This window comes from Ammodytes marinus (genome assembly GCF_949987685.1).
Source record: "Ammodytes marinus genome assembly, chromosome: 23".
Lineage (NCBI taxonomy): Eukaryota > Metazoa > Chordata > Actinopteri > Uranoscopiformes > Ammodytidae > Ammodytes > Ammodytes marinus.
The window spans coordinates 17,718,992-17,734,364 of NC_137227.1; the positions used below are offsets into that span (position 1 = coordinate 17,718,992).

Below are 15,373 nucleotides of genomic sequence, written 5' to 3' on the forward strand. Positions count from 1 at the left end.
GTTATAAATTTAAGAGGGGGGTGGATAATAACGGATCATAGACAAACACACACGGCATCGATTAGGTGTGAACAGGTGTAGAACTCAGACAAAATGTCAATTAAACTGACATGGATTTACAATATTCTTGCACTACTAATTCTCATTTGACGGTTTTCTATGTTACTTGAAAAAAAAACAACTGCGAAATAATGGACCGACAAGAAAATGCTCGTTACTCTTTTCCCCTTCACAAACATTTCAACCTCAACCAAGCACAACATTTAAAAAATGTTTTAAAGGTGCACTATGTAACTTTGGGTGTGTCAGAGAAGTGAACATTTTCTAAGGTATATTCTCAAAACTGAATAAACAAACTTTTCCTCACAGTAAAAATGTGATCCCTGGAACACTGTTTGAAGTTAGAAAGCTTCCTGAAAAAGTTACTGTTTCACTGTTGTTATTTACAGCAGCAGGGACCACAGTTTGGTTTACAAACAAATTCTTGTGATACGCTTGGTTTACAAGTTCGTCAAAATAAGTTAATTTTGATTTGATGATGATAGAATTAGTCAACACTAAGAATTACATTTAGAGTAAATATATTTTGTGAACTAACTGCAGGCTCTTCGAATGTAAACAAATCCCCCTCCTCTGAAACTGCATAGTGCACCTTTAAGGATGTTCTCAAATTTCCACTACACCTCATAAAAGCAAGCAGTCAAGCTACTTTGCCTTTTAATCAAACGTTACCACAGTTATTTGAACAAAATTATCAATTATGTAGTAGTCTCTCTCTGTATGGGACTGATTCAATTCACTAGCCCCACTATTAAAGTCTCCCATCCCGGATGCTAAGAATACAACCATCTTGAGCCAAACTCCATCTATTGGTGCCTTTGCTTTATCAAGAAAGTTAAGAAAGTAAAAATTATTTTGCTGCTCCGACCTCGACTATGGTATTAATTCACGTGAATGACAATGAGGAAACCAAACAAGATATTAAGTTTAACCAAATATTAATTTATTTAAACAAAGTTTAACGTAAGTTACTAAGTGGTGCGTGAATGTCAGTAATCAGTAATGGGTGAAAAAGAATTTCCCTTTGGGGACAATAACTTCTAAAGGCTTTGACATAAGTCTTCAGGATGACACGGCCAGCCAGGTCTGACCAGTTTTTCAGATTGACCAACCAGACGGGTCCTACCACAATGAAGCTGACGAGCAGCATCATCCTGTTTTAATTATTGCCGTAACCACCAAGGTCCTGCTTTCTGTATTGTTTCTAAAAATAAAAAATAAAAATAGACCTAAAAAAGTTCTTAATGCAAAGAAAGACACAAGGCACAAAGAAGTCGGAAATAACTGAAGGAACAGATTTGAGTTCAAAGATTAAAAACATTTTTTGTAATGATTTCAGTGCTTTTTGCAGTGATGAGAGCAGAATGAACTAAGCCTAAATGTTGCAACCAAACATAGGCCAACTTTATAGTTTTGAGGGTAGGTTGGTTTGGTTATTCATGTAGAGAACCGCCTTTTTTTAATTTCTGTGAAGAATTTGTTGTTATTTATTTCATTTAAGTTATTAATTTAAGAGGCGGGTGGATAATAACGGATCATAGACAAACACACACGGCATCGATTAGGTGTGAACAGGCGTAGAACTCAGACAAAATGTCAATTAAACTGACATGGATTTACAATATTCTTGCACTACTAATTCTCATTTGACGGTTTTCTATGTTACTTGAAAAAAAACGAATTGCGAAATAATGGACCGACAAGAAAATGCTTGTTACTCTTTTCCCCTTCACAAACATTTCAACCTCAACCAAGCACAACATTTAAAAAATGTTTTAAAGGTGCACTATGTAACTTTGGGTGTGTCAGAGAAGTGAACATTTTCTAAGGTATATTCTCATAACTGAATAAACAAACTTTTCCTCACAGTAAAAATGTGATCCCTGGAACACTGTTTGAAGTTAGAAAGCTTCCTGAAAAAGTTACTGTTTCACTGTTGTTGTTTACAGCAGCAGGGACCACAGTTTGGTTTACAAACAAATTCTTGTGATACGCTTGGTTTACAAGTTCGTCAAAATAAGTTAATTTTGATTTGATGATGATAGAATTATTCAATACTAAGAATTACATTTAGAGTAAATATATTTTGTGAACTCACTGCAGGCTCTGCGAATGTAAACAAATCCCCCTCCTCTGACACTGCATAGTGCACCTTTAAGGATGTTCTCAAATTTCCACTACACCTCATAAAAGCAAGCATTCAAGCTACTTTGCCTTTTAATCAAACGTTACCACAGTTATTTGAACAAAATGATCAATGATGTAGTAGTCTCTCTCTGTATGGGACTGATTCAATTCACCAGCCCCACTATTAAAGTCTCCCATCCCGGATGCTAAGAATACAACTATCTTGAGCCAAACTCCATCTATTGGTGCCTTTGCTTTATTAAGAAAGTAAAAATTATTTTGCTGCTCCGACCTCGACTATGGTATTAATTCACGTGAATGACAATGAGGAAACCACACAAGATATTAAGTTTAACCAAATATTAATTTATTTAAACAAAGTTTAACGTAAGTTACTAAGTGGTGCGTGAATGTCAGTAATCAGTAATGGGTGAAAAAGAATTTCCCTTTGGGGACAATAACTTCTAAAGGCTTTGACATAAGTCTTCAGGATGACACGGCCAGCCAGGTCTGACCAGTTTTTCAGAAACCTGGCCAATTGACCAACCAGACGGGTCTTACCACAATGAAGCTGACGAGCAGCATCATCCTGTTTTAATTATTGCCGTAACCACCAAGGTCCTGCTTTCTGTATTGTTTCTAAAAATAAAAAATAAAAATAGACCTAAAAAAGTTCTTAATGCAAAGAAAGACACAAGGCACAAAGAAGTCGGAAATAACTGAAGGAACAGATTTGAGTTCAAAGATTAAAAACATTTTTTGTAATGATTTCAGTGCTTTTTGCAGTGATGAGAGCAGAATGAACTAAGCCTAAATGTTGCAACCAAACATAGGCCAACTTTATAGTTTTGAGGGTAGGTTGGTTTGGTTATTCATGTAGAGAACCGCCTTTTTTTAATTTCTGTGAAGAATTTGTTGTTATTTATTTAATTTAAGTTATTAATTTAAGAGGGGGGTGGATAATAACGGATCATAGACAAACACACACGGCATCGATTAGGTGTGAACAGGCGTAGAACTCAGACAAAATGTCAATTAAACTGACATGGATTTACAATATTCTTGCACTACTAATTCTCATTTGACGGTTTTCTATGTTACTTGAAAAAAAACGAATTGCGAAATAATGGACCGACAAGAAAATGCTTGTTACTCTTTTCCCCTTCACAAACATTTCAACCTCAACCAAGCACAACATTTAAAAAATGTTTTAAAGGTGCACTATGTAACTTTGGGTGTGTCAGAGAAGTGAACATTTTCTAAGGTATATTCTCATAACTGAATAAACAAACTTTTCCTCACAGTAAAAATGTGATCCCTGGAACACTGTTTGAAGTTAGAAAGCTTCCTGAAAAAGTTACTGTTTCACTGTTGTTGTTTACAGCAGCAGGGACCACAGTTTGGTTTACAAACAAATTCTTGTGATACGCTTGGTTTACAAGTTCGTCAAAATAAGTTAATTTTGATTTGATGATGATAGAATTATTCAATACTAAGAATTACATTTAGAGTAAATATATTTTGTGAACTCACTGCAGGCTCTGCGAATGTAAACAAATCCCCCTCCTCTGACACTGCATAGTGCACCTTTAAGGATGTTCTCAAATTTCCACTACACCTCATAAAAGCAAGCATTCAAGCTACTTTGCCTTTTAATCAAACGTTACCACAGTTATTTGAACAAAATGATCAATGATGTAGTAGTCTCTCTCTGTATGGGACTGATTCAATTCACCAGCCCCACTATTAAAGTCTCCCATCCCGGATGCTAAGAATACAACCATCTTGAGCCAAACTCCATCTATTGGTGCCTTTGCTTTATTAAGAAAGTTAAGAAAGTAAAAATTATTTTGCTGCTCCGACCTCGACTATGGTATTAATTCACGTGAATGACAATGAGGAAACCACACAAGATATTAAGTTTAACCAAATATTAATTTATTTAAACAAAGTTTAACGTAAGTTACTAAGTGGGTTTTTGTGATAAGTAATCATCTCCTGGAAGCCTGCAAATCAGGAGGTGCCAGGGGCTGTCACAAAAGGCATGAAGAAAAACATGTTTGACCTGATGCTTGTCCTCACGAGATTATCTGAAAAGTTTGAGTAATGTTGTGGGTGGGGCATGAGCAATTAAAAGGTATAAAAAGGTTGAGGACTGAGTGAATGAGGCATAGGCGAAATGGCTCTCCAACAGCTACTGTGTGGTGTCACCGCGTTGATCCTTCTCTCAACCAGAGGTAAGACAGACAGATTTTACAAATGTTGAGTGTTGGCTGAAATCAAGGGTGGAAGGAGGCTGCAGTGTTGCTGCTTCACTCAAAGCAAGACAATGCAGGGTGATTTTTTTTAAAACATTATAACATTTTGCCACACATTAAAAAAATTGAGATCTGACTTTAATCTTAGAATTCTGAATTTAAGTCAGAATTATGAGAATAAAGTCAGAACTCTGAGGCAATATCTATCTAATTGAAATAGTAAATTTGCATTCTGAAAAACCCTTACTTTTCTTTTTGTTAATTCTTGTATGAAAAAAGACATGTAAAATGCAAAAAAGTGCTTGAAAAAGCTTGCCTTAAGTTAATGGAAGGGAGCTTGGGCTGAGAACTGTTCAAATAATAATTAAAAGAAAGGCCTAAAGTAGCTCTTATCAAAGGGATGCGTTGAGTTATATTTTCTTCATGTGACATCTTACCTGTCTCCATTTCCATATGAGTGCACCAACCACTCACCCTGCGAAAGATCTTAAAAGTATTGGACGTCTTAGGCTAACTCTGGCTCACTCTGTCCCTGAAATAAACCAATAAATAAATGAATAATTACTAAAACATTTTGTAACGGTTTGCGGCATGAGAATGAAAGGCACAAGCAAAATAGAAAATTGTCAGCTGATCTTTGATTTTGCCTGCAAATATTTAATTTACTTAAAACAGAAAAAATTCTGGTTTTACAATGTAATCAAGTGCACGCAAAAAGCTAATCAATCAAAGTATTTAGAGGGTCAAAGGGCTTGTAATTCAGTGGATGTCCGCACTGCACTGCTACAGTTGTTTAGTTTTTTTGAGTCTTCTTGTGTCAGTAACGGTGTCGGTCTGCACTTTATTCTTTAAATGGTTAATTGTGTTATGTTTAGAAGTGTTTGTAAACGTTCACACAACCATAACTAACATTGCTTACAGTAGGTGACATATCTTTAATGGTTTTGTGTGGCATTTTGGGGGTGAATTACAGTAGCCATTTCACTGCCAAACTCTTCACAAATGTTCCATCAACGCAAGTTCCCCCGTGCGATATTTTGCGAGGACACTGTTGCTGCTTCCTGGGCTTACAGCGATTTAGTGAACCTGCAACAATTGAGCATTAATTGAGCATTAACGAACTGCTATGCTTAATTAATGCTTAACTAAGCATAGTAAACTAAGCATAGCAAATGCTAAACCGTTGATAACTAAGCTTTTACAGTTAGTTGATAAGCATGAACTACACATTAATGAACCGTTAATAGCATTATCTAATCCTTACATAGCAGTTAATTAATGTACCTTTATTGCAAAGTCTTTATGTGACACCTGTAACCCATCAGGAATGAGTCCCAGATGGAATGACCTTTTACATTGATCAATCTCATCATCGCCCACATGTTCCGCTAGCGCTTTTGTGAGACGAGAATTAAAATCTAAAATGTGGCTCCTCAGGTTTTTCTCTCAAAACAAAATCGAACATTCCCATCCTCTGTCTCTCTTGTTAGTCCAGTGTGTTCTCTATGCAAATGCAGGCCATTGTCTGTTTGGCCCTGAAAGGAATTTATCTCACATATTGTTATTTCTGTGTACCATCTTTCAGGTAGTTGTCAAGCAACTGAATCCCCGAAGCCAAGTAAGTATCTGTGACTTTACATGTTTACTCTTCAACTTTTGTTTTCTTACGCCAGCTGTATAACTGCTCTTTGCCAGAAAAATTATATACTGTATATATTATTGGTGTGAATGTTGCAAGCATTCACACTATTGATATCCTAAAGTTTTCAAATTATTATTTTTATTCCGCCACTTTAAAGAACTTTAACAACTTCAACATACTTCAACCGTCATTCAAACATTTAAATATTCAGCTCTTCAAGGACATGTTGGGACCATTTCAACATTTTCAAAAAAAATCATAATTTCATATTCTTTCAATGTTTTATGAAAAATATTCAAATCCCTTCTACTCATTCATACTTATTCCCACAAACGTCCTTGTACCTTCTAAATGTTCAGCTATTTCAGTACATTAATTTGTAAGATTCAGAATTTTTTGGAACCTCTGCAAAATTCTGAGATAATTCAACTTTTATGAATTTTAATATTTCATGCAAAATTATGATTGTTCCTACTCATTCATACTTCATCGTAGAAACTCCATTCAATGTTTTTCCTGTTTGTCTTGCACAGGAGCACACTTTCATAATTCACTATTTTTTCATAAAATGTATAACTTCAGAGATTTTAAAGGTTTATTAAACAAAAAAATCTCTCAATGTTAATTAATAGGGAAAGGGTCCAAACGCGCAGAGAGAAACTTAATTCAAACAGATAAATATTCAGCCGACTTCCTTCTTCAATTGTTATCATTCAAAATGTTCAACAAATGTATAGTTTTCACATGAGCCAGCCTTGTTTGAAGCGACGCAAAATCAAATTTATACAGTGAGTGGATGGAGCTGCATTCCATGATCGGATGTCAAATGAACTCCATTTGCAACTTGCTGGCCAAACCACATTTTTTACAATATAGACCCAAACCTTGCACTGAATCTTAATCGGAATCTCCTGGTTCTCTCGGTATCTTCATTTTGTCTGTCAGACAAATGGTTTGCGAGCAAGAGACATTAGTTCGGATGGTGCGTTTCACTGAGCTCTGGAAGGGATATCAGGGGCCTCATTTATAAAGCTTTGCGTGGGATTCACGTGGAAGCTGGCGTACGGAAGAAATGTAGGATGTACGTGCGTACAAAAATATTCGGATTTATAAAACAGTGCGCACTCACGTCCTACGCCTGTTTCCCTTTATAAATCACAATCTACTCTAAATGTGGCGCAGCCTTTGCGGGCTTCACGTACCGCCCATATTTACCCATACATAGTCATCGACACGCCCGAATTAATATCATTTACTGAGTGCATGAAGGCGGTAGTGGCAATCGCCGACTGAAAGGGAAATGGAAAAATAAACTCCACACGGTGTGGATCACTGCGGTCACCCCGAAGTACCCGTTGGAGAAGTGGCGAACAGGGAAAATATAGTTTGGTGGCAGTGTGAGCGTAAAGGCGATAGAGTGCAGCCTGTGGCGATCTCTGTGAACGCTGTGGCCGAAATAAAAAGAAGTGATCCGACATAAAAGTGGACGCAAACAAGTGCATATCCTCACACAACAGTGTTTGTGCCACGAGCGGGGGGCACTGAGACCCCCCATGAGATACAGATTCGGAGAATTCATCCCGGGGCAGTGACGGGCGGCGGAGGGTTAATAATAAACTTCACAGTCCCTTTCAAAACACAATTGCGACGTGCTTAAACACAAAGAAAAACACATAGATAAAACGGACTAAAAGCCGTGAAAAAAATCACAGTAGCCTATGTGATGTACAGTAGGCTTATCATTAGTGTATGAAAAGGTGCACTCCTGTCTGCCTGACTGAGGCATCGAGAACAGCGTCAGTGTAAAAGTAATAGGCTGTATTCCACCTCAATATTATCAGAATTAATTCCACAACATGCAGATAGGTTATTCTTTAATAACTGCAGAGCTTATTCGAACGTTGCTATTTTGTTTTTATTTGCACTCATATGTCTCCGTTTGTAGGCTATTTAAGATCCTAATTCGTTTTGTTTTTGTTGGTATCACTCCATGGAAAAATCCGTGGAGGCATTTGTTCATTAGTTGTAAGAATGGCTTCATCCGTTTTGCAAAGGAACTCCCAATATATGATAGACCTACATGGCTTATAATAGGCCTATCTGGATACATTTTACACAAACACATTCGTTCTCGCACTTCATACATGTGCCGACGGAGTCGCCGTTTCTCCTTTCTCCACTTTCTGTGCGTACGCATGGGTCAGAGTTTGCGTGGAGGACCGCACATCTCCCGTCAAGTTTGGTTTTTATAAATCCCAATATTTGCTTAGAAATTGGCGTGCGCCCTCTTCTGGGCGTACGCAACGTTTATAAATGAGGCCCCAGGTATATCCCATTGAGTCTTCGGACTCAATGGGATATACCTGTATAAATAAAGGTTAAAAAAAAAAAGAAAAAAGGGGAAACATCAGTAACTGCATGTTCACCAGCTGTGATCACTTGAGGCTGATTAGCTCTCAGTCACCAGGTGACACCTGCACCTGTCTTTGACTCAACGATGACATCATAGGCTAATGTAGGTCAAACTCCAATCCCTTAGGCTCCATTGAGAATACATAGACCAAGTTCAAGTGAAATTTGTATAAGTCGAGAGTTTGAGAATGCTTTTCCTCAAATAACTTTTAAACTGTTCAACTTTTTCAGGAGTTTGAAATTACCTCCTCTGGAATGTGCTCTGGGACCCCGAAAATAAGAAAAAATATGAAAACATGTGGATTTTATTTTCCTAAAATGACTCCACAGCCGCATTCAAAGCGGATGGGAAAAATTCAAAATGTGTTAACTCAGTCATTTTTCATCCGATAAACTTCATTCAACATTCTACATGTTCAGCTCCTTCGGGACATTACATGGGAGTATCCTGATTGAGCTGAACACAGGGTCGGGGGTTCGAATCCCCATTCTAACACAACATTTTAGACTTCACCAGATTTTTTTTGCACAGATGTTGATTATGACTCAGAGATGACATGACAAGAGTTTAGAGGTCAAAGGTCAAATTTCAAGGTCACTGTGACATTGCCTTTTGAGACTGCATTATCTCATGAACGCTTCCACGGTTTTTCTTCAAATTTTTCACAGATGTTCATTATGACTCAGAGATGAACTGATTACATTTTGGAGGTCATAGTTCAAGGTCATAATTCATTAATCAATTCAGCTAGAAAGTCCATTCAAACTTCCAAATATTCCACATTATTCAAACATTCCATTATTCAACCATTCTGTTCATTCAGATATATTCATCCTTCGTTCTTCATCAACATTCAGCAGTGAAGCTTCAGCATTCACACTGCAATTTCTTCATGGAATTGCATTTGTAGTTATCATTATATAAAGCGCTTTTCCAGCTGCTCAAGACGCTTGTATACCGTATATAACACAAAATGGAAAAGTTATAATATGCATTTCCATTCTAGTAATTGAAACTGAACTGAAATGGAGAAGACGTTTCCCTAAACTTAAAGGTTCAGTCAGCGATTCTGAAAACAGGCTTCTTGTCCAAATCACATTTTGTCAGGGGGCGCTCGTGTTATAGTGGTTAGAGCGTCCCCTTCTTTGCCAAGTGGTGTTAGTAGCATATACTTCCTTGCATGAGTAGCGGCCTATATACAGTCTATGGTGGCAGCACTAAAAAATAAGTTTGAAATATGAATGTTTACCTCTCTTATCATCCACCAGAATGTGCCATGGCTGTTGGTAACACCAGGATTGCAGGAGGTCAAGACTCCTCTCCAGGAAGTTGGTCCTGGCAGGTGGACATACACAACGATGGCGAGCACTGCTGTGGAGGGTCCCTGATCAACGACCAATGGGTGCTGACAGCTGCTAGCCTAGTAGAGTAAGGGCCAAAGTTTTATTTTGTTAAATTCTGTAGCAAGGCAAGGCAAGATTATTTATATAGCACAATTCAGACACAAGGCCACTCAAAGTGCTTTACAGGGGCAAGATTAGAATACATAAAACACATTATAAAACATTTAAAAGCGAATAAAAGAAGCAAATAAAATAAAAATTGCAGGTTAAATGGAAACAAAAAAGTCTTCAGACTCGATTTAAAAGAACTGAGAGTTGCAGCAGACGTCAAGTTTTCTGGGAGTTTGTTCCAGATTTTTGATGCATAATAACTAAAAGCTGCTTCTCCTTGTTTAGTCCTAACTCTAGGGACTGTAAGTAGACCTGTAAGTAGACCTGTCCCAGACGACCTAAGGGCTCTGGACGGTTCATAACGTATCAGCATATCAGTAATGTATTTTGGCCCTAAACCATTTAGTGCTTTATAAACCAACATCAGTATTTTGAAATAAATTCTTTGAGTGACAGGAAGCCAGTGTAAAGACCTCAGAACTGGGGTAATGTGATCCACTTTTTTGGTCCTAGTGAGGACTCGAGCAGCAGCGTTCTGAATTAGCTGAAGCTGTCTGATAGATTTTTTTTGAAGGCCAGCAAGGACACTGTTACAGTAGTCAAGTCTACTAAAGATAAATGCATGGATAAGTTTTTCTAAATCTTGCTGAGACATAAGCCCTTTAATTCTTGATATTTTTTTAGGTGGTAGTAGGCTGATTTATTAATTGATTTAATGTGTTTCTTGAAATTCAAGTCTGAGTCTACGACACCAAGATTTCTGGAAACACTAAGCGTAAATTATTAGCGCTTGAATCATTTGTAAAAATGCAACAGGTACTCTGTATCTAAACAAAACTAACAATTATACTTCTGTGTCTTCAAAAAAGTGCCAACGCAGAGAACCTAACGGTGCATCTGGCCCGCCACAGCCATTCCGGGCCAGACCCCAGTGAAACTTATCGGGGAGTTGAGAGAGTTGAATGCCATCCTGATTACGATGACGAGACCTTTGACAATGACATATGTCTCCTGGAGCTTTCGTCCCCTGTGGAATTCGATGACTACATACACCCAGTCTGCCTAGCCTCCGCGGAGAGCACATTCCACACCGGGACTAAAGGCTGGGTCACTGGTTGGGGGATCACTGATGACGGTAAGATTGCAAAATGTACATTTGTACGTTTGACTTAAAAGGTCACATATTATGCTAAATGCACTTTTTAAATGTGTTCTAACATATCCATGGGTCCACGGTGTGCCTAGAGACTGCCAAAATATTTTAAAAAAATAACAATCTCTCCTGTTCTCACTCTCCCCCTTTCTGAACCCCCACCCTCCCCCCCCAATATACTCCAGTCAGAATTCTCCTCGTTTCTGACCTCACAAACTGGAAAGCCAGAAGCTTCCACTGTGCAGCCCACACCCCTATTTCTTATTGGTCCACGGCCCTGACAGACAGAGGGTGAGGCGTATCTGGCTTCGCTTCCGGACAGGGGGCGGGGGGAGCTCAAAGATTGTATATTTACGAGGGGAGCTGCAGCTCTTTTTTTTCAAAATAGGCCATTGTGAGATTAGCTGAACATCAGCATAGTACAATAAATCATCTGAACGTTTTTTTCAGCAAACAATTAAAGAAAAACATATTAGGGACCACTAAGACCATATAATATGGTGTATAATAGTACCGAAAAGTGTATAATATGGGAGCTTTAATCACTGTCCTAAATACTAAGTTTTAAGTACCGAGATGTGGAAATGATGAATGCCCAAAAGTGGCACCTCTCTCTTTAACCTAGTCCATTGTCAACATTTTTCTGACATGCTTGAATGATAATTTAAGGCGAGACATGTTTTTTCAAGAACTGGTCAATTTTGAGATGTTTGGCTATTTTGCTTCCATAACATGTCTTCTTTCATACTAGTATAAATAAAATGTCCAAATGTACATTAAGGTGTTTGGGTATTTGACTGAACCTTGTCTGTTTGTCTGTATATTTCTACTACACAACCATCTTTAACAGCCAACATAGGTTTTTTTCTACAATAGTCCAAACATCTAAACATTCTGAAGCACGGAACCTTCATCTCTCCTGATTGTTAGCTTGCACCCTGCGTGGTAGCTGCTGCTATCGGTGTATGAATAGGTGAATGTGTACAAAACACAAGCGCTTTGGGTCTATGAAAAAAACAGGGAAAGCGCTAGATAATTGGAGTGCATTTACTATTTCTTAAAAACATTCAGAAAATAATTTTTTATTTATTTTTTAATCTCCCATAGGTTCTATTTCCGACATCCTTCAGGAGGTGAGGGTTCCAATTGTGGGAAACAATGAGTGTGGATGCACCTATCCTGACCTCACAGAAAACATGATCTGTGCTGGGGCCAGAGGGAGGGACTCATGTCTGGTAACCACCACTTTTCTTTTTAAATGTAATTCCTTGTTGTGTGGCAACGGAGAAATGTACTAGAAGGCAGAAGAATTTTGACCTGGGAATTAGTACCTGGGTTAGAGGGCAGATTTTATAGCCGGTAGACTGATTGCCAAAGACACCTGGATTTACAACAGTACTTAAAATCCAAATTCACATTCCAGAAATGTGATAAATTTACCAATGAGCCACACGTTTACTAGATCGTTTTCCTGAAACCATCTTACATTTTGGGATACAATTATAAATGTAGTTTTGGTGCTCAAAATATTGCCAGGAAGTTACCAATCAGTGTTATATACCTTATGCTTAAACGGCGTATCCTATCCTATATACCAACGCCTATCACTTGTTTGTTCACAGGGAGACGCAGGGGGCCCACTGGTGTTCAAATATTCCGGTGTTTGGATCCAAAGTGGAGTTGTGAGTTTTGGAATCGGCTGCGGCGAGAGTCCTGCAGGTTACGCTCGTGTGTCCCAGTACGAGGAATGGATTTCCAACATAATCGGCAACAGCAACCTTCCAGGATTCGTCACCTTCAATTCCCCAGGAGTTGACCCCGACTCAAACTTTACCTGTCCCACCTGAGCCCGCTGACCAGAGCCGGGCCGAGGCATAAGCGAACTAAGCGGTCGCTTAGGGCCCCCGACCGCCAGGGGTGCCCCCTAAATTTTTTTTTTTTTTTTTTTTTTTTTTAGTTTGTGTTTGATATCAACATCATATTATGCAAATGTAAGTTATCATACAAAAAAGGAATAAAATGTTTTGGTCTAGATAATTAATAGCCTAAAAATGTTATCAGTTCATCTGGGAGGTAATATGAAATTATCTGATCATGTCACGTTCACATCCATGCACAGTGGAAAGAAAAGACTGCAAATTAGCTGAAGCTAGACGTCTTATATGCATCACATTTTCCCATTTTTTTGTGGCAATGTTGTATGCATTGTCCCTGTCAAATAAACATTAAAAGAAAAAAAAAGTGTGTATTGAGTTTATTTAAAAACAATTGGAAATGGGGCAGCCCTCAGTTGCCCATGCACTGTGTATAGCCTATTTCAGCCTCGTCTGTGGAAATAAAGATACAGTAGCTGGACAACAGAGTTCTTCTGCTTCGTTCCTCTCACTGCATTTAAATGCATTCATTATATTACAGAGAAATATGTCCCGTAAAAGAAAAAGAGCACCAAGCCCAACCCAGAGGACCCTCCATAATATTTTATATTATATTAATATTTTTATGGAAAATCCATGTGTCCTTCTTCAATAGCTTCTAATTCATCTGACCCAGTGTCTCCAAATCATTTGTTCACACAAAATGCCTCAGATTCAGCCTCTTAATTTTCCTCTCAAAGTGCACCAGATTCATGCATTTCACTTTAAAAAGGTTAAAAAAATCTCCCGGGGGGGCATACCACCGGACCCCCCTAGGAGGGTCTGAATCTCGGCTGTCTAATATTTTCACACAGCTGCACAGTGGAGGCACTAGCGGAAAACAATGGGTTTGTGAATGATATTTAGCAAAGATCTATAGTTTCAGCAATGATAACACTGGAGAGGGGCCCCCTAATCATATTTCGCTTAGGGCCCCATGAAGGCTTGGGCCGGCTCTGCCACTGACCCTGCCTACACTTAACCCCCTACCAAAACCACGCCCCCTACCGAATACCCACCCCATAACGAATTCCCCCCTCAAACTACCGAGGGCGGTAAAGGTGGCGGCAGCATCTTCGACAGTGGCGAGAACCTGATCCGCTGCTCCCACTTCACTCACTTCTTCTCACTCGGTGGTTTTCTGGTTCTCTCGTTCTATGTGCTGGTGTGAAAATAAAGTGTCAATCTATCTATATTAGCCTTTAAAGGGGACATATTACGCACATTTTCGGGTACAAATGTTGGTAACACTTTACAATAAGGTACACAAAAAAAGAGTAGTTACCCTTTTTAAAAGGTAAATTTACCTTTTTAAAAGGTAAGTTTACCTTTCAAAAAAGGTAAGTTTACCTTTTAGTTTTTTTGGCATCTACTAGAAGTGGTTTTCATAGTTAATTAGCACCTGCACCCCCCCCCCCCCCCTCCTTCTTGAAAAGCCTTATCTGCTGTGATTGGCCAGATCCATGCCCAAGTTTCCACTGATTGCCTTACGGTTAGCTGTGGATGCTACCTATGGGCACATTATGCTATCGAATTGTATTTCTGAATTTTTCTCTTCATGTGGTAAATATACTAAATCAAAACACTGGGATTGTCCACAAGAAATACAACTTTATGAAGTATAAGATAAAACGTGGATTGGAATTATTTTACCCTTTTTCTCTTTCATTAAAGACAATAAGTTGGTGGGTTGATCAGAAGTTTTACAGGCTTCAATAACGTATCATCTTCAACACATCTCGATTCAAGAATTAGTCTTGTTTAAAACGGTTGGCTTCCAGATATGTTTTTCTGTTATAAAAACAAACAAATACTGAGTGACAGAATGATGAGGAAGGCAAATTCCCATTGTATGTAATGTAATGGACAATAAAGCTTCGTATCTAAACATGATTTCCATGATCTCTTGGGTCCAAAAATCTGCTCTAAAAAAAGGCAGAAACTCAAGTAAAGTACAGCTACTCAAAAGTGTGAATATCTGGGGGGAACGGGGCGCTCGTGCTGTAGTGGTTAGAGCACCCTGTCTTGTATATATAAATGTAGTATCTGAGTTTACTACTCAAGAAAAGGCGATCGAAACCATCCCTTTAACTGTGCCTGCATGCTTGAGGAAGAAATGGGCAAAGGTTGCTTATAGTGGATACTATTTTACTAAGTAATACCACAAACCACACCTTCACGGATGTCAGCCACCCCAGAGGTTGGTTTTCTCCCCATTTATCCAACCGGAAGTCCCATACCTCCATTAAGAATTGCTCGTTGTCAGCTTCCATTATTAGGTAGGTATGGATTACCTCAAGGGTCAATACTCTGACCTATTCTGTTCTCAATGCATATGCTTCCACTGGGTGAG

General features: G+C 38.5%; 1 protein-coding gene across 1 annotated transcript; it reads left to right on the top strand.

Moving 5' to 3' along the window:
- Positions 1-4,366: 4,366 nt before the first annotated feature.
- Positions 4,367-12,954, top strand: LOC307268982 (chymotrypsinogen B-like; the record flags this gene model as incomplete). The annotated part of the gene is made up of 6 exons (XM_080051803.1): positions 4,367-4,424; positions 6,031-6,063; positions 9,769-9,928; positions 10,824-11,089; positions 12,215-12,342; positions 12,730-12,954. The coding sequence occupies 6 exons, from the start codon at positions 4,367-4,369 to the stop codon at positions 12,952-12,954; spliced, it is 870 nt and encodes a 289-aa protein (XP_079907929.1).
- Positions 12,955-15,373: the final 2,419 nt, after the last annotated feature.